We start from the raw sequence: 20,088 nt of genomic DNA, 5'->3' as shown, positions 1-20,088 counted from the left end.
CGCCTGCCGGAAGACCCATAATATCGGGGTGTGATTGCCCTACAGAAAGTATTCAGCTTTTGTTGACCATCTACTTAAGCCGATAGCACAGCGACAAGCTTCGTGCGACAGACTTTAATAACTTCATTGAGAAGATTACAGTGCCATGCCCAAACAGCCTAAAAAAGCTTTCCTTTTCTCATTAACACTGTATGCGAAGCATACGGAGAATTTCATCAAGGAAACCCTCCCGTACAGGGCATTTGCCATAGAAGAGGCAAGATCTTGCTAGGGGGAACTGGGGGCATGCCCTTCAGAAAATTTTAAAATCTAGAAGCCCTGAAACTCTTTCTTCAAGATTTTTCTTAAGGTATTTCTTGGGAGAAATAAATCTTTTTTAACTTGGGATCATTTCCCCAACAAAAAAATTTGTTATTAAATTTGGGTTAAAATCTAGACGAGGTAAGTGCCTCGTCTTGCCTCGTCTTGCCTCTTTCTACGGCCCTGCCGTACTCGTTAAGAGAGTTGCTCAGTGTAATCTTTCAAGAAAGCTCGTTCCAATTCAATGGAAAAGATTATCTTTAAGCACATCAAACAGCCATGGGCACGACAATCGCCGCAGTTTCCGCTGTCATCTTCATGGCCAAAATAGAAAACGAAATACTCAGACAAGTCTGAGTATTTCTTTTATTTCTATCCTTTGGAAACGATTTATTGACGACGGACACAAGAAGTGACAAAATAGAAGAATTTCTTCTAAAGGTAAACAGCTTTCACCCTATGATATGATTCACGGCTGAAATCTCAGAAACAGAAACTACTTTCTTGGAGACGATAGTGTACAAAGATGGCAGATTTTAAGTACAGAGTCTATTTTTATCGTGTGAACATATTAAATACAAACCCAGGCATCGCGAAAGGCTTTAAATATCAAGGAAGAAGCGTGGAGACTTTTCAGAAGGGATTCCTCAGAACGAACATTTTGAGAAAAACATTTCAGTCCTTTATGTTAAATCCCGGCTGCCGTCCCCGCTTTAAGTGATCGCGTGCTGTTAAATCACCGCTCCATGGCCCCGGTCTACTGACATTTTGTTAAAACCACCGCCCACCGGGGCCAACGCGCCGTTAAAAGGGCGTTAAATCCCGGCTTTGGACGCGTTAAATCCCCGCTAAGTCCCGGGGGTCGGGGGGCCGGGGTTTCAATTGACTAATGCATTACGCCTTCCGCCTGCCTGAGTCATTGCGAACCCGTCTCCCCCTCCCCCCTGCCTTCGGCCCTGCCGAGAGTCATGTGAGCGTAGAAAAGCGTGATTATTTACACCTTTTTGTACTGCTAAAATTAAATTAAATTACGTTCATGTGCAAAAATTAAATTTCTTCATTTTCCGTAGTTCCCCGTCGAGCTTGGTTTTTCACCTCCGCGCGAAACAACGCCCGTGATCAGAGCTGACCAGCAGCTCCTCCTATTTGAAACGAGCCTTTATGTAATCGACAGTTTGTGTCTACAAAGCACCTGCGTTGTCATGGCGGGCAAATTTCTTAAACATCACTTGAAATTCTTCGATTTTCTTCCATTTTGTGGTCAAATTAACCTCATTGCCTGAGCATCAGCCCTGTTAGAACCGTGTTTAGTCGAAAATCTGCGACAAGAAGTGGTATATTTTGGTTACAAGTTTCAAAAATCACACAATTAGTGGTGATATGTTATTTTCGAAAACGGCGGAAGCTCTTGAGAGTGGAAGCCAGCTCTCCATGTCGGAAACTGCTTCAGAACCCGGGACAGTAAGTCCTGAAAGTTCCGCTGGTAAAACTCCCAGTGTGTCTATGTCTCCAGAAAGCGTTCCTGCTGAAACACCAGCGCCACAACCTAAAGCTCAGCCCCCAAAACGCCGTGGAAAAGGTAAATTTTTTTATTGTCAGGGCTAGAGGATAATTTTGTCGAACATTTCAATGTAAACATATCATTTTGGAAATTTATACATTCATTTTATACATTCATGTTAAACATGAAACAAAATATTTGATAAGTCAGGTTACAAAAGTACTACTTTCACAGATAATTTAGTACATTGTGTCTAGTGAAAATTATTTACGTATAATTATACAGTTTACAATCAGTTACTTAGAGATTTGAACATATTGGCTGATTGTCCGTGAGTTGTTGACCAAACTTGTTCGGGAAAAATGGCTGGATATTGACCAAGGTCTTTCTTCCCTTGTTTGTGGACTGAGGCACAGTTAAATTCCATAATCAAGGCAAAAAAAAAAAGAATGATGCCAATATCCAGCCATCTTAATTTAACGGGGGGAAGCCTCAAGCCATGTGGCCCATACTGCCGGAGCTTATCCCGGTTTCTGTAGCATTAAGTGGCAAGGAATTTTTTTTACTTCCCCCTGAATGGGGATGCTAGTCTAGTCAATCGCAGGGTACTCCCCCCAGCATTATGTCCTTGTTATCCATTTAATACCTATCAATGTTAAAGCTGATTTCCAGTCCGTACTGCGCAGACTCAGGGTTTGTTTTCGTTTTTGTTTTGAATTCGTTGAAACGTTATACTTCGGTGACAGCATACATGAAGTTTTTTAGTCCGCCATTACAGTTCGTTTCGTTCAAGAATTTCCGATGAGCTGAAATGTCGGTTTGAAATAGCGTCAAGGTTCTTCTACTCGTTATTATTTGTTCTGCAAGGATATCTGGCGTTAATAATGAAGAAAAAGGTAAGTTTGTCGCGGAATTTTAAGTGTTGTTTGTAAACATTTCTTCGTGGTGGGCTCACATAAACATTGCAGCCGAGATTGCGCAGTACGGACTGGAATTCATCTTTAAGCCGCTTGGGAGGGGGGGAGGCCGGGCATAGGCGAGGGATTTGACAGCAAGTATTTGCCCATAGTGGGGACTTTTGACCGTTTTAATGGACTTTCTTACAATAAGTTATTGAAGTTAAGACTATTTTGAACATCCATGCATGCCCTGGGGTTGGGCATTTGATCAGAAAGTCTCAGCTAAGTTCAAATGCCCGGCCTATGCCCGGCCTCCCCCCCAGCAGCTTAACATTGATACGTGCATAAAATATACACCTGGGTGGAGAGAGGCATTTTGAGTGTCTTGCTCAAGAACACAACACAATGACCCCGGCCAGTGCTTGAACCCGGACCGCTTGATCTGGAGTCCAGCGCACTAACCATTAGGCCCCTCTACTGATAGACAGTGTCTCAACGATGTAGCTAACAGAGTAGAAGCTACTGAACACTTCAAACTGTCCAAGTTGTCATTATAGAAGTGACAACATCGTGGTGACCTTTATAATAAGGACACCTCTATAATACAGACACTTTGCTCTGTCCCTTTGGTGTCCGTATTAAAGAGGTCCAACCGAGTGAATAATTGTACAAACTTTCTTTTTTAGCTCCTGAACTGCCAGTTTATGAAAGACGAAACTGGCTTATTCATTTGCACTTCATTAGAAAGGAATTTGAACCTTGTAAGGTGAGGAAGCTTTCTGTTCTAAAATGAAAAGGTCACATTCCCTATCTCTGTTACTAATACAATACAATACTTACATACTTTATTTAAAGTGGGAAACATGCTTAGCTTAGAATAGCTAGTTTACAGATGTTCCACTAAAATAACAGATAAAAGAAAACTAAAATAGAATCTATAAGAATGTAAAAATATATAATCTAAAATCTAAAATGTTTAAATGCACTACCTAAAAATATTATTGTGTCTACTATGTTAAAAATGCTATATATAAAAAACAAATTACATCTACTCGGCTAAAAAATTTAAAAGTTTACAGTGCGTATCCTTCGGACAAATTCATTTTTACCAACAGTGGCCCTGATTTCATTTGGTAGCTTGTTCCATATTTTTGTGGCAAAGTAGCGCCATGACTTTAGTCCATACTTGGTGGTATTTACTTTTGGCAAGGCCAACATATTTTCACCCCTAAGATTGTAACTACAACTTCTTAATGAAACTAGGTTCTGAATGCTAGGTGGGGCTTTGTTACTCAGGCAGTTATTTATAGTACACAACATGTCCTGAATTCGTCTATTTTGCAGTAAGAGCATTACTTACATGTAGTTTCTCTGAACAGACAAGTTATCTCCACAAATGACAAGTAATGTTTTATTTCTTTTGTTCAAGTCTCTTATAAAGGAACAACTTGATGAAACTCAAGGAATGTGTGAATATGCTTTGTATTGCAAAGGTAACATGTTTATACAGTCATGTAGTATGACTACAGGCCATTGTTGTAGTTAATTTTTTATCACAGATAATTTTTTTCTAACCAGGAATGTTTTTTCTAACTAGATATTAGTTTACTGTTTTGTGCAAAGTTTGATGTTTTACTTTCTCCCCCCACCCAGGGGGGGGGGGGGATCACCTATAAAATGATGGGGGTGCTTGTCATACCTTTAAGAGGCTAAAATTTGTGGATTGGTACCGCTTACGGTGCTAAAACCTAAAATGGCCACCGCTAGTATTGCCACAGTACCTTTTAGGCCCGGGGGGGGGGGGGGGGTACTCAGAAAAGTTTTATACGGGGAGGCTCCGCCCCAAGTTCTAACCCCTTACCCTTTTATATACCATTTTTGACAGAAATTGTACCCCTTTCATATACCTTTAACTGAAAAAAGGTACCCCTTTCATATACCTAAGAGACATGGCGTGGACTTAAAATAGGACGTTTTCTTGTCATTTTTATGTAGTGCTTAATAAATTAAAATAATACAGCCATAAATTGCGTCTGTTCGAAATATTTTAATTAAAGGCCCTTTTAAATAGCCAAATGACAGATTTCCATACCCTTTCATATACTAAAAGTCGTGAAATCCCTACCCTTTTATATACCTGAAGTCTGAAAAAGGTACCCCTTTTGGGCGCAGCCTCCCCGTATAGGCCATTATAGGGAGTACCCCCCCCAGGCTTTTAGGTTAATGATCTGGAAAATGACAAGAACCGTAACCATATTTGTTATGCAAATAACTTTTATTTCTTATTAACTATTAAAATTGCCAAGGCCAGTAAGTTTTTATTTTTTTTTAGAATGGGTACCTCTTAGGGTTAAATCAAAGTCTCTTCGAGATATCGACGTTTTTGCATGAAGTATGAGTCGAAGGTTTATCCTGTGCATTGTTCTTCGAACTTATCATTACAGTTTCTTTGTAGTTTAGTTTAACAATTTCCTATCTTCGCGGAAATGCAGCCATATCATTTTGTCAAAAATGGCTCGTCCGCGCCGGGTATTTTTACACATATTCCTTAACATTACACAAATAAACAGTGCAAATTTCACCGAGATCTGACAATTCTATACTTTAAAATTGCAAGGACCATTCGAGGCAGTCGATTACGGCAGCAAAATTAGCAAATGAAACAGCAAAATATGCGTTCGACGCTTTGTTTTTGCGACGCCATATTTGAATTGCTATAGGTAGACCGCTGTTCAATGTGTTCAAGGCCGTATCGTTACGATTGCTCCACGAAAAAGCACGAAAAAAAATACGGATATTTCCGACTACTGTCGGAGAAAACATTGCGCATATAATTGCGGCGTAAACAAATCGTTACACTCAAGCTGCGTTTTGTCTAGGCTCTGCGAGGGTCGGATATCAAGACCCAGGATTAAACAAAAGCCATATATACAGTGCATGCTTTCGAAGTATATTTGAAGATGAAATACGAAAGAATTTTGCTGTCTTTGACTGAAATTCCACTCGAACTGCGTAGATACGATCGCATGTTGTAAAGCCGATTCATGCAACATTGCTGTCAACGGCTCAACGCGAGGTCTCGTCCCTAACGACCTAGGCTGATGATGCATGTAGCGACCAAATTTGGCCTAATTTTTAACCGCTCCTAAGCTAAAAGAAGCCCCCATCTCTTGCATTTGTTTTAACTTCAAAAATATCTTTGAAAAGAGCGAGTTTTTTGGTATGGTTTATTTTTGACGTTTGTAATTTTTAAACGATGTAAGTGCTAGTGATTATTTATTCGTGTTTTAGTTACGCAATCCATTGCTTGTGTGACGCTTTTTGTAGATCGCCTTTCAGACACATGTGCGTTGAGATAAGAAAGCTGACATGTCACTTTTAAAATTGTTATATAACGTGACAAGTCACGTTTTTTCCACGAGATCGCAAGTGATCACCCACAGCGGAAAGTAATCCCTTGAGAAATTAAAACAGTCCCTTGAGAAATTAAAAAAGTCCCTTGAGAGTTTACAAATATGTGGTTCCAAATCTTGTCCACATAACCCCTATTCTACCATTTTAGCTTGTAAACAAGCAAAAACGTCGAAAAAATGAATTTGGGCCACACCCACAAAATGGAAATTTGGTACTTTAAAGGGGCGTTTTGTAAATTTCCTAACAAGCACTCCCATGTTTTTATAAGGGAGTCCCCCCAGGCTTTCTCCATTTCTCTAAAGTTACGTCATGATGATTTAGCCACCTTTAATTGTGTAGTATATTATTACTCTAGTAATTAAAAAAAACTGTTGGTGGTAGGTAACTTTTAGAAATATTGTAGTAGATGATTTTACACACTGAGCGTAAATGACTGTTTTTTTTTCAGCATTAATTCTTCGTCAAGAAGGCCAAATACAAGAATCACTGGATCTGTTCCAGAGGACTGTGCAGATCAATCCGCAAAGTGCTGACAACCTTAAACAAGTAGCACGATCTCTGTAAGTATACAACTGTGCATGTGTTCTCTGATGAAATGCTTGGAGAGCTTCCTATAGGACCCAGGCTTAGATGTTTTAAGTTTCTTGTGAAAAACCAGTCCTATAACTGACATTATTAAAAACTAGCAATGGTAATATTGCAATTCCTGCTTTTTGATTGGATAACAGGCAATGGTATATGAGCTCATATATCAATGACCACAAATATGGTAGCCAAAACGCGTGAACAAAAACAGCTGGGGAGCTCAAATATTGCAATTCTTTGGGCGTTTTTAATAAAGCAATTATTCCACTCGCACTTGTTAGATATGAGATCGTTATAACCAACTCGGCCAGGTACTACGCGCCTCGTTGGCTCATATCCAACACGCGCTTGTGGAATAATTGTTAAGTAGAAGAAGCCAAAAGTTCTGTCAAGCTACAGCCGTACAGTAAATGAGACTGCTCAAACTAAACTCATTGCCAATAGATGAGCTTGAGAAACTCGCAATCTACTGTACAAGCTACAGCCATACAGTAAATGAGACTGCTCAAACTAAACTCATTGCCAATAGATGAGCTTGAGAAACTTGCAATCTACAACAGTTACATAGAAGAGCCAGACATGATGGGACAAAGGGCAATGGTATCCATGGTAATCCCGGGTGTACACTAGATCACACTCAGAATCAGAAGAAATGTTGTACTGTAGACCTGTCAAATTGGTTTTTCAGGTTAAATTTGTTTCCAACCTAGGTTATAGTTACCTTATTACATAAAATTTTCGCGACACGTTTATTTCGCGATATTGAGGTGCACATATTTCGCGACACTTAAATTTCGCGATTTTGCGAAAATTATGTATTTTGAATCACTTTAAATTCGCGTTTTTGAGTAAGACACATTTTCTTGCCAATATTATTTAACATGCCCTTAAATGAAATAAAACAACTTCATCAAAGGAACAATAACGTTAAAATTAACAAAACGCAAGGGAGGGACTAATTCTCGGCAATAGCAACAACAGAGCACTTCTTAGACTTCTTACAATGTCTACAAGTAGGTCATGTTTGTACGTGCATGAGTTATCGTTCTTGAGTCAATTGACGACAACATCCATTTACACTGAAAATCCTTCCTTCATTGGTACTAAACTTATTATTTTATTGTTGGTATAATGTGAGTCACTTAATTTTCGCGGCATGTTATGTTCGCGACACTTATTGTTCGCGTCACTTTAATTTTGCAATTTTTTTGGAATCGCAAAATGCGCGAAATTAAAGTGTCGCGAAAATTTCATGTAATAAGGTAATCTGTTTCATATGCATGACTGTCACAGAGAGGTGCTGACCAGCATTAGCTTGAGTCTACATGTAGCTTAAACTTCATTGTAAATCCTATTTACTAGAGCCACATTTTAACCTTGATACTGAAGAGAACATTGATTTCTTAATTATCTGTTTGACTTTGTGCATGTACCGGTACTTTTTTTTCAGTTTTCTCCTTGCTCGTCACAAAGCTGCTCTTGAAGTGTATAATGAAGCTGCAAAACTCAGCACCAAAGACTGGGTATGTGGAGTTATTAAAATAAAATAAAGTTTGTTGTCAGTAATGATTCAATGATTTGAATTGAGAAAGATATTTATTATAACTTTTATGATTTATAATCCCCTGTAGGACTTGTTTTCTGTATTTTGCATTGTTAGAGACTTCTCAGTGACCTGTGGTGTTTTTCATTGCAATCTGCTGTAGGGCTTGTTTTAAGTTTTACATCATTTAAGTAGTTAATGCTGTATATTTTGTTGTTAGATGATAAAATGGAAAAAGAATTAAATTTAATGTTAGCCATTAATTTCTCTGTTTTGTGATGCAGGAAATTTATCACAATCAAGGTAAGTTTTTAACAGAATTCTTTCCCTGATTTGTCCACACAAATGCAAAATTTACAACAGGTTTTGTGATCTCATTCTCAACTGAAAACATTTTTCAGGTGTTTGCTACGTGTATATGAAGGATTTTGAAAAGGTAAAGAAAGAACTTATTAATAAGTTTGTACGGTATGTACATGCAAACAATTATAATTATAATTTTTTATTTGTTTATTATCGTCATATTATGAAAAAGAAGCTTAATATTGTTAGTTGCAAATGTCATGCTCTGGTCATTAAGCAAACAGGTAAACTACACTGTAAGAATTCCAATTTAAATAGTTTAATGAGGAGTTTTAATTTGTTTGATGGAGCATAAAACCTTTCTGGAGAAATTGCAGTGAAAACACCTCTGACTGCACATGTTAGCATGTGGTGAAGGCTTAATTGGTTTCTATCAAAATAATCTTTATTTTACATGTAGCGTAACTTTTAATACCTACAGCTTTATTTTTGCCCGTCTTTCTTTTTAGGCTAAAGACTGTTTCAAGCATGCCTTACAATATCACCGGCATGATGCATCCTTTATTCAGCTCGGTAAAGTTTTACTCTTAGAGGGCGACACAGAATCTGCCATTGACATTTTCAAGAAAGCAATCGAGTGAGTAATTTGTTATGTGCAGTTTCAGGAAATACATGTATCCCCATCCACCCCATGAAAGATCAGTGGAAATTCTAAGGGGAATAAGAGATTAAAAAACCATTGAAAGTTTTAAAAGTGTCGAAAGCTAAACTGCAATTTCCGCCGGGGGAGGGGGGTTTGGAAGGGTAGAGGGTGAAGTTTATTTGTAATGTGCAGCCTCAGGAAATATTTCTATCCACCTAAAGAAATATCCCTATATCTTTCCGGCCTATCCTATTCTGTGGGAGGGTCGTTTTGTGGAACACAATGTGTTATTTTGCTATTTTTTGTTGAAAGGCCACCGACAAAAGAAATTTCGAAAAGTGTTCTGCAACTTTCTGAACTTTTGGGAAAAAATTCTGCCATCTGATCGGTTTACTACTGTGAGTAGACATGAGAAGTAGACATGTTTTAATGCGTTATAAAACTGACTTCCAGGTTTTCACCAGAAAATCCAGACCTAATGACAACACTTGGACTGCTTTACTTACAGGTAACTGATTCACTGAAGACTTTGAGCTTGTTTTCATTTTACTTCTCATATTGCATCTAATTCTTTTCTTGCCCCCCTGACTGTGTCAAACGTTGAACTCTATTTGCCTTTTTTTGTCATAGCTGGGTCAGACCTCAAAGGCTTTTGAGCACCTTGGAAATGCACTTACATATGATCCTAGCAATGTTAAGGTGAGAACTTGCGATTTTTCATGCGATTCCTGTGAGTGTTATGACCTTTCAAAACATAACTGAGAAGAGCACCCTGTATGAAAAAGGCTTTACTTATTAAGCAGTAAACATGAAATTGGGCTGAAAGATGTACATGAAGGTTCACGTTCACAGTAATTAGCCCTTTGTTATGGCATGGTGCACCTTTCAGTTTTACTTCAATTAAAAGAAACAGGAACACATCATGAAGTTGTCTTACATTCAGTTCACTTGATTTTAAAGTTGCAATAAACTATCTATATCTATCTTGAAGATGATCGAAAATATAATTTCAGACACGCAATTGCGTGCAAGGCTAGCTATTATTAATGAACAATTTCTTCATGCCAGGCCATTCTAGGAGCTGGTTCCATGATCCAGTCACATGGTGATTATGATGTCGCACTGACCAAATACAGAATTGCTGCAGCGGCCACACCTGAATCACCTCACTTGTGGAATAACATTGGCATGTGCTTCTTTGGCAAAAAGAAATATGTTGCAGTAAGTTGATGAACAAATTAATTTTTATATCAAGAGTTACTGCACTGGTTTTCCAGGTAGACTGTGATATATTGTTTACAGTCCTAAGCAGTTGTCACATTCCAGCCTAATCTCAAAATTTTTTTATCATGCAAATGTGGCACAGGGATCTTGGTTTAATAGTTGATTGACCATACTTCACAATAAGTTTTGGTGGTATCTAAACCTGAACAACACTAAGTAGGGGCGAATCCATAAAATTTCGGAAAGAGGGTACCGAAAAAATTGGCGAGAGCGCGAAAAAGATGATACTTACAGTGTTCTGGAAGCATTTTTTACCAAAAGTTAAGGCTTGGCCCGCCTGTAAATCCGGTCCCTGCCAAGCGTGTTTTATTGTTGATGAAACTTGTGATGATTGCCCGATCGAACAGTGTAGCAGCAACAAGATCACATGTACACACACAAGATGATGGTGGGACGCACTGCAGTGACGTGGCTCATTTTACCATTTTTTTTTTTGCTGCAAGGTTTTGTGCTACATGTCCCTGCAACATTTTCCTGTGTGCACTGTGTGTGTTTTAGCACCGCCACCTTGAGTGCTCACTAATTTGATAGCAAGTTGTACATGTAACCGTGCAGTACGTTAACTTTGCAACTAGCGAAAAACGTGACACGTTATTTCAAATTTCATGCCCTATGCATTTAGAAAGAAAGTTGTAAATCATAAACTTATCAGTATGATTCATGATCTTTTTAGGCCATCAGCTGTCTGAAGCGAGCTACATACATGGCGCCATTTGAATGGAAAATCCTTTACAACTTGGGAATCATTCACCTTACAATGCAACAGTATCCTTGTCACTTCAATCTGAAACTACATGTACGGTCACCTGCCCTAACTTACATTAGGGTTAGAAAGTGGGGGGGGGGGGGGTGAGCTGTGTTAGAGTAGGCATAAGTACTGCAGCATTTAAAGGAGGGACTGAAATACCTTAAGGTCATTTATATTTATTTAATTTTAGCGATTTTTTCTGGGCAAGATTTAGCGACTATTTTAATTTAATTTAGCGATTTTCCAAAAATTCTAAAAAAATCAGTGTTATCGTGTAAACCAGTTTTTAATGAGCCTGCGAACGAACACGTATTTTCTGGCTGTCACTTGTCTCCGTTCACAGGCCAGTCTAAGATGGAAATAAATGTTCCGTAAAAGAACAAACTCACATGAAATTAACATACATTTTGCAATGTTGCATTTCCAGAAAGGACAAAGCTACCGGCATCCAATTTTTGAAGAATTTTTCAAGTCGACTATGTTTAATTTTAGCGAATACGAAATTAAGCGATTTTCGCCCAACTCGCTAAAATAAGTAGCCGCTGACGATATTAAAATTAACGAAACATAATTTGTCATCAAATAGCCGCTGTTAACTAACGTTTATCGATGATGTAGGTTTGCGCCACTGAAGGAATCTTCAATAGTGCTCCGAGGTACTTGCAGGACTCACAGAAACTACATGTATGTGCCACAGAATAAGTTATGTTTTAATACACAGAAGTGCCTTTAAATCAAGGAAAACTCAAAATAACAGTTAACTCAGGTAGAAAAACACAAAAGAGGCAAAAATAAACCAAAAAGGAGTAAGGATGGTGAAAATTGGGGAAGATTGACACGGATAACGAATAGCAAACTTGGTAGTATTTAGAGTATGTTTTTCATGTGGTGCGACACCAATGATGTAACGTAGAACATTGTCGCTGGATTTTTGCTCATTTTATTTATGGAATAACAAACTTGCTTTATTCATTTCAAGTAAACAAGTAAGTTAATTGTAATCCTTTTTTTCAAGTTTTCTTAACCTTGATTAGATACGCCTCTGCATTTCATTTTCTAAGCGCGGCAATTACTCTCAAACCCAAGCACGGTCACCTCTTCATGTTGCTTGCAAGTAAGTGTCCCAGTAGATATCTGATTAGACGCAACCCTCAGCTTCCTTGTGCACAAGCCTGGTAATCTTAAGTTAATCAGCAGGGCTCGAGACTAACTTTTTTGCTAACTAGCCAAGTGGCTAGAGACAGCTTTGATTTCACTAGCCAAAACTTATTTTCTACTAGCCACAATTTTTAAGCATAGTTCTTCTTTTAAGGGGGGGGGGGGGGGGGTGAAAACAATGTGCGATAATGTTTAAACTTTTAACCATAAAATGTTCCTTAAGGTCGCGCAGGACCCTTGCTCATTAATAAATTCATTAGCCAAATTTCTTGACGGAGTGCTATCTTGTAAAGCTTTAATTCGCTACAATTTGAACATCGATTTCTCTAAAAATTTTCAAGGATATTAAGGGATGATGGAATTACATCATGATTGTCCTTTTACTAAGAGATGACTGTTTGCTGTAATGTTACAGGTTCTTAAAAGTTTAACTGCAGATAATGCGATTTTGTGTCCAAGTTTTCGGCTACTACAGCGCACCGAGTTAAATGATTATATAACCTAGTGATGAATCATAACCTCTTTTGTGTTATGACAAGAACGAAATTTTCGATTTCAAAAACTGCTAGAAGTTATCTGCTTCTAAGAGAGTAAAAATGTGAAATCTAAACTTTGAAACGTGCTATCTTCATTTTGAGAACGAAATTTCAAAATTCGCTCTTGTCATAACACAATAGGGTGCGCCAAGTTCATGTTCCTCGCGAATCAACTCCTGAAATTCTATATCGGCGAAGAAAACTTGGACACAAAATTGCAGGATTTTCCGCTTCCGAAGACCTTCCGAGTCAATGTTTACAACCGACGTGTGCTATATTCGCAGCAGTGAATCTAATTATGATAATTCGCTTTGTTTCAGCGCACAGTACGCAAAGCTGAGAACAATACCGTGTAATTACTTGTACAAAGAACTTTAAGAAAAACATTGTCATGAACATTTCGTTTGTTTTCGGCTTCAGTCGTCGCAGTTCGTGCCTACTCTTTAAATAAATACATACATAATGATCTCAAGGGTCCTGCGCGACCTTAAATCTTCACGTTTTTTTTTCCTTAAAAAATTGGGCTTTGTTCTTCACTATAAAAATTGTACATGTACATGCATTTTTGTCAACTAGAATTTTGTTTAAAGCTTCACATTCTATAATGTCAACAGTTTACTTGTTAGTTATATTCTCTGAGAGACGATTTTAATAAATGCGGTTTCTTGCCACTAATACCTGATTTTTTCACTAGCCATTTTGGCTAGTGAAAGGCCAAAACCTACTAGCCAAAACTGCATTTTTACTAGCCTTTGGCTAGTTGGCTACCGTTAGTCTCGAGCCCTGTAATGGGAAGGATGTGCATTCAGAGACCCCTGTCAGGAAAGAAACACCTATGGAGTCTCATAGTGAGGGCCCGTCATAGGGACTCACTGAAGTCCATCTTTCGGGGATAAAATACTTGTAAAGGAACTTAGCAGCTGAAGGGAGAAATTGTTATAAAAGCGAGGCTAACTTCATTATTTGTCTTAAATGACTGAAATACTAATTAAACTAATTTTATAACATACCGTATAATTCCGGTTATAAGCCCTGGGCTTATACAACTTCATAAGGGTTTTTGGGTGGGCTTATAAGCGGAGGGGCTTATATTCGGGAGGGCTTATAAGCGGAAGGAAAAAAACGTTTCGAAACGAGCCTCGAGAGTGTTGATCGAAATACGTTTTTAAGTTAAAAACGCACAAAAAAGCAACATTTAGCCCTGTTCAGTACTGTCATCCGGTAGAGGGGGGCTTATATCCGGGAGGGCTTATAACCGGATGTATTTTTTTGTTTCCAGATTGATGGGCCTATAACCGGGGGGGGCTTATAACCGGAATTTTACGGTATATATATAGCTAACCGAGACTCGTAATCACATTCGGTAGACATAAACGTGCACCATAATCCAATAGTTCACGCTGAAAGCGTGGGCAAATTGCTTTGTCAGATTTTTTTTCTCTCGCGCGAGTTTTTGGCGCAGGTTTTGATCGACATTTCCACCGGCAATGTTATAAAACAATTGTTTTAAGCATTTAGCTGTGCACTGTCGAGTTATTGATGCACTTGGGAAGTTTGGAGGGCACTCAAGAAGCTAGAGTTGCTCTTCACTATCGCCTCGAGCAACTCTTTCGCCTCTCTCGTGCTCTCCAAACTTCCCGCGTGCACCACAACCCAATAGTGGGCGCTTAAGCATGGACAAATTGTTTAACAGCCTCATAGGAAGGAAAACTCAAAGGAAGAACGCTCGTAATGCCGCAGAGAAGGAATGCTTGTAGAGTCTCTGACAGGGTAAAGTCACTTTCAAAAGCTAGTGATATGATATTAATATCGGTCTGTTCCACTTTGTTACAGTTGCTCTGTCTCACCTGGAAGACCAGGAGAATGCAAGGCATGCTTACGAACAGGCTGCTAACTTAGACAAGTAAGATTACTGAAACATTTACCGGCTAATCCTGCAGATTTTTGTTGCCAGAGCAGATTGAGTCTTCACCTGTTAAAACTTAGAGCGTCACACGTCAGGGATTTCACGGATTTTTGGTCTAAACTGTTTTGAAATTAGTGTTTGGCAATTTAACCCACGAAAAACATTATCTCTGAACATCTAAAGGAAGATATATCCTTAATTTGCAGAGAGAAATCAAACCACGGCAATAAATATCGATTGAAAAGTTGAGCCACAATTTTTCAAGCTGTAATCAATTTTCATCCTAGCCATTCGCAGCCAAAGATTCTTGTTATCAGTTTCAGTGATCTAATATAGCAATTGTTAATAAAAAATGGATCATTATTTTTAGGTTTCCTACAACAAAAATATATTTTTGAGCTGATCCCAAAAATCTGTTAAAATCCTTGACAAAGCCCCATTAGCGCAATAAGTCTCTAATTGTGATGTTTCTTTCCAGCACTGATCCGTCAATCAACTTGAACTTTAGTATCTTCCTGTACAATGCAGGCGAGAGAAAAGAAGCTGCTAAACAGTTTAACATTTACGAGAAAAAGATGGAATCCTACCGTTCGGTAAAAGGGAACGAGATTGATCAAGAGGTAGGCTTGTACTTAGCTCGAGATTTCAAAATAAGCATGTTCACTTATCTTTGATGACGGTTTTTAAAGTATCAATTGTTTACACCAAAATTCTTGCAAAGCGATTGCACCAGAAACGTCAACAAACGCAGAGATCGTAGCCTTCATGAAAAGAAGTACGTTGCTCAAGTTTTAGCAAGTTTTTTTACAGTGTTCATTATAACCGAGTTATCGAGGGAAAATTTTTTTTGGAAAACTATAGAACTTAAAGGAGAAGTTCACTCCAGAATGGCCATTTATTTTGTTTACGCCAATAAAAAGTATATACAAAGATATGTTAATTACCAAAATTTCAGCCTCCAACAAGCGCTATAACCCTACGAAATCTTTCCCAAAACTCGACAACTGAACGCCGCCATCTTGGAGCTGGTAATGTATGCGTGACGTCTAAGAGCTCAGCCTGAAGTTTGGCGGGAAAATATAAATACTCGAAACTCCTTGTTTCTTCGAAGTGGCATTTGTTTGTCAAAATGCCTGTTTGTGCAGCTCCATTTTGCTCAAACAAAGCTCCAAAAAATACAAAAAACAAGGAGTTTCGACTATTAAAATTTTCCCGTTAAACTTCAGGTTGAGCTCTTTGACGTCACGCATACATTACCAGCTCCAAGATGGCGGCGTTCAGTTGTCGAGTTTTGGGAGAGATTTCGTAGGGTTATAGCGAACGTTAGAGGCTGAAATTTTGGTGAATAACATATCTTTGTGTAAACTTTTTATTGGCGTAAAGAAAATAAATGACCATTCTGGAGTGAACTTCTCCTTTAATATTTGTCGGTCATATTACTGCACCACTTTGGTACACAAGTATGGCGGCCAAAAATGTCAAAAACGATACACTCATTACGACGAAAAACGATTTTTAAAAGTGACAATATTGGTTTCCGTAACTCTGTTTGAGATTGATCCCATTGTTTCATTTTTTTGTATTTACAGCTTATCGATGTAGCCAACAAGCTCGGTCCATCTTTGCAAGTCGGAGAGAGCCTGGTGTGGGAAGGAAGTAACGCTGGTCAACCACCGCGGGCGTCACAGCCGGATTCTCGAAATCCTTCGGCGCCAGAGTCTGTAGCAAGCAGTAGTGCGTCTTTCCAAGACGATGGATCTTTTGTTTAAACAAGCACGGAAATAAAAGGCGCAAATACGCGACGAACTGATTAATACCGTAAATTTCCAGTTGAGTAACTTCCCGTCCCTAAATGTAGCGATAAGTTTAACTGTTATTTGCAAATTCCAAAAGTTGTGTTCCTCCCAAACTGTAGCAAACTCAAACATATCTTGACTTGATATGAGAAACAAATGGAGCTAAAAGATACAACAAGTTGTACCAAAAGTGATATGAAATTTGTCTAAGGTGACCCTTATTCCGAAAGGAAATATTACCTTGTTTTTGATGTAATGTTAATTCTTTCGAGGTTTTCAGCTTTTGAAAACGTTTTTAGCAACCCGCAAGTTGCAACTCTCCAAGAGTTGGCATGCGATAAGGAGTTCTAAATCCCAAACTAAGGCCCGGTTCAGACGCCGATCTTTTCATGAGCCGAACCTAATTCCTTGAATTAAGTACATGAAAAAATCGGCGTCTGAATCAAATAAGAACGGCTATTGCAATTTGGAACGGCTCACCCGTTCATCCCGCCTGGCTTGGCCGAGAATTTCGCCTGTGGAACGCCTTTGGAACGGCTTTGATTCAGACGCCGTACTTTTCATGTGCCGATCCTAATTCAGAAATTATTATAATTTATTTTGCCAGCAGTTTACCTCAATTATTGGAACTGTATTAGGGACGGCCTCGGAACGGCCAAAAAGTACGGCGTCTGAATCAAGAGACGTACTTTTGTCAATTTGGGTCGGTCCAAATTCGAATTGAGTTCGGCTCATGAAAAGTACGGCGTCTGAACCGGGCCTCACTGGGGTCGTTACATTAGGAAGTTAACGGTAATTGTAAAATGTTTTTCAGCTGTGTAAATAATACATTGATAGATTCATAGGTTATAGAATGAAGTTGAACAGGCAACCCGAGCTCGAAAATCGATGTAAATGTGTCTACCGATGGCATACTCTCATCTTGGAACGACGCGTAAATCATGAATGGAGGTAGTGCAGAAAAGCTAGGCGGTCTATTTTGCGGGAGGGCGAACGCAACCCACAAAATAAAACGCCTGTTCTGCAGGATAGATGAAGGGTTACCCTCCAAGCATGTTATAGAAAAGCTTGGTCAATTTCAGTCTCAACGTTCTTATTTCGAAAAATGTTCTTAAAGGAAAAATATATATAAGAACATTATTTGTCCTCTTTTGATTGTATATATACGCTGATGTTATTAAAGTTGTCGAATCGACAAACACAGCTAAACACAAAAGGCTGGTCTCGGTTTTCGCCGTTTATTCTTGGCGATTTCAAGGTTGTCACTATCCAATTTAAAGCTAGGATTTAGCTAGCAGAAGTACGATTGGTGATTGTTATAAAACAAAGTGGAGTCCAATTCGTATAAAGGAGATTGCGCGGCCTCGTACCAATTCGTGATTAGTTTCAATTGAGAATAATAGGTTGGAGTGATGTTTTCTTTTAAATTGCACGGGCGAGTGCAGCTTGGGAACATTCAAACATCACGAATTGTACAAGAGAGTCGGGCTTTTTCATTTAAAATATACTCAACAAAATGAAAAAAACCGGAATGGTGACCTTTATAACTCCTCGCTTCGTCTTCAGAATGCTTCGAGTAAACTTCAGAAACCTTAATAAGTCTTCGGGGCTAAATCAAAAAAAAAATCTTCCGAAGATTTCAGTTCAACTCGGTAAGTCTTCGGATCAACTTAGGAAATCATGGAAAGTAACTAGCTGAGCTAACCGCCTCGCGTGCCCGTTTGCTCAGCAGATTTCTCTCGTGTGCGGACATTTTTCGTGAGAATTTTGCCTCGCGAGGCCTTGAGGAAAATATCTATCGTGTTTGATATTTTTTGCCTCGAGAGGCAAAATCCTCAACGTGTGCGGGCGACATGAGAAACTTGCTCAGCCAGATATATCAACTGACCAATAAACACACGCAGAATGCTCACGTGATTCAACATGGCGGCTTCCGAATCAAACTTCCTAAGCACTTTCCTCACTGTCTGCGGTGAAATGTGTAGTGAATAAATGACTGAGCAAACGGGCACGTGAGGCGAATAGCTCAGCTAGTTGCTCTAGTGTGCGGCAGGCTTTAGGGTCAACTTCGGAAATTTTCAAAATTCTGCAGATCAACTTCCGAAATTTCGAAAATCTTGCTGTCGACTTCGGAAATCTTCAAATCAACTTCGAAACAAAAAAGAATAGGTAATCCAAGGAAGTACAGTTTGAGATTAAATGTAATGCTCTCGTCCAATTAAAATTAAGTTATTTTGTTGAGTGTACTATAAGGGTCTTCATAACCGTCAAGGAGGTTTGGATACCCGATGTTAATCAGCATAGATTTTTACGATTTTATTTGTCCGTTGCGTATACTCCGTAGTTTTTGTTTCGATTGAAGAGATATATCAAACACTCGAGACAGTGTTTCATCGGCTACCAAACACCTCGAATTTCGTCAAAAATACTGCGCGTCGTATTTTCAACTCTCGATCCCTTCTCGGTGTTTGGTTTTCTCTATGAAACATTGTCGCTCGTGTTTGATATATTGCTTATCGAACTGTAAATGCGGTCGATGTTCATTGTGGATGAACTTCTGTCTTTTAAAATGATCACCACTTATTTTCTCCTCACAGTCTCAATATCAGTATCAATTGTCAGCCAGACAGGTGATGAGAAAAAAGAAAATGATCAACTTTTAAATTATTTGATGTCGTTTTGATGTATCGTTCTCAAACTCATTAATAATTCATGAATTGACAAGCCAATCAGGATACGCCAATTTGGTCACGTGCGTGTGGTTTGAAAACCCGATGAAGCACTGAACAGAGGCCTTGGGCGCTTTCCATTCGACCAAAAAATCCGGTAATTTCGGAACAAGGACGAAAGGTACAGAAATTTCCTGGGAAAGTTTCCAGAAAATCCGGAAAGTGTTGACTTTCCGAAATGCGAACCATTCAACCGAAAACCCCGGAAATTCCAGAAGCAAAATCAAATGGAACTGAAAGTTCCCGGAAATTGTTTTCGAAAATTTGGGTCTACCTTGCAAGGTTGTCCTCTTTTCCGGAAATTTTGGAAAAAGCTACCATTTTACACTCAGCCTAAGTTCCTTCGGTAGAAAATTTAGCGATTTGTGCAGCTGATAGCAGCTATATGTGTTAAGGAAGCATTCTTGAAACTCCAAATAAAAAAATTAGGTGAACTCGGTTGTTTTTCGTTGTTGTTTTGCAGGCGGCAGCATAGAAATGTACAAATATTTATAACGCGCGTGCAGGCTACGCTCATTAAACTTTTTGGGTTGGCGACTATTTCGTTGCTTGTAGTGTGCCTTTTGAAAGGTTCCTGTATTTGTGGCCACGATGTCATTCATGGAGTTTATTTTCAGTGCTCGGAATGCTTTTTATTTGCAAAAATAGCGAGTTATATCACTTATATGTGCAGGAAACCAGCCACAGTGCATTATTTTAATACACCGTAGAAATTTCCATATTTGACGCACTACCTGACCATA

General features: G+C 38.8%; 1 protein-coding gene across 1 annotated transcript; it reads left to right on the top strand.

Annotated features, from left to right (window-relative positions):
• The first annotated feature begins 1,491 nt into the window (after positions 1–1,491).
• On the top strand, positions 1,492–17,492 carry LOC144649347 (BBSome complex member BBS4-like). The gene is made up of 16 exons (XM_078508837.1): positions 1,492–1,879; positions 3,387–3,466; positions 4,130–4,193; positions 6,563–6,674; positions 8,150–8,222; positions 8,527–8,545; positions 8,644–8,678; positions 9,055–9,182; positions 9,642–9,696; positions 9,819–9,887; positions 10,257–10,409; positions 11,146–11,237; positions 12,255–12,334; positions 14,748–14,817; positions 15,299–15,440; positions 16,410–17,492. Exons 1-16 carry the CDS (start codon positions 1,681–1,683, stop codon positions 16,587–16,589), a joined length of 1,551 nt encoding a protein of 516 aa, XP_078364963.1. The 5' UTR covers positions 1,492–1,680; the 3' UTR covers positions 16,590–17,492.
• The last annotated feature ends 2,596 nt before the right edge of the window (positions 17,493–20,088 follow it).

The sequence above is a fragment of the Oculina patagonica genome, chromosome 4, assembly GCF_052425735.1.
Source record: "Oculina patagonica isolate OP01 chromosome 4, crgOcupat, whole genome shotgun sequence".
NCBI classification, from domain to species: domain Eukaryota; kingdom Metazoa; phylum Cnidaria; class Anthozoa; order Scleractinia; family Oculinidae; genus Oculina; species Oculina patagonica.
The sequence above is the reverse complement of the archived record's forward strand: the minus strand, read 5'-3'. Positions and strand labels throughout refer to the sequence as shown.

What these genes read in the sequence shown, in the direction of transcription:
- LOC144649347 (XM_078508837.1), top strand. Translation starts at nt 1,681, where the DNA reads ATGTTATTTTCGAAAACGGCGGAAGCTCTTGAGAGTGGAAGCCAGCTC. An exon ending in CCTCTTCATGTTGCTTGCAA is followed by an intron (nt 12,335 to 14,747) that starts GTAAGTGTCCCA and finishes ACTTTGTTACAG; the next exon opens with TTGCTCTGTCTCACCTGGAA. An exon ending in CAGGCTGCTAACTTAGACAA is followed by an intron (nt 14,818 to 15,298) that starts GTAAGATTACTG and finishes GTTTCTTTCCAG; the next exon opens with CACTGATCCGTCAATCAACT.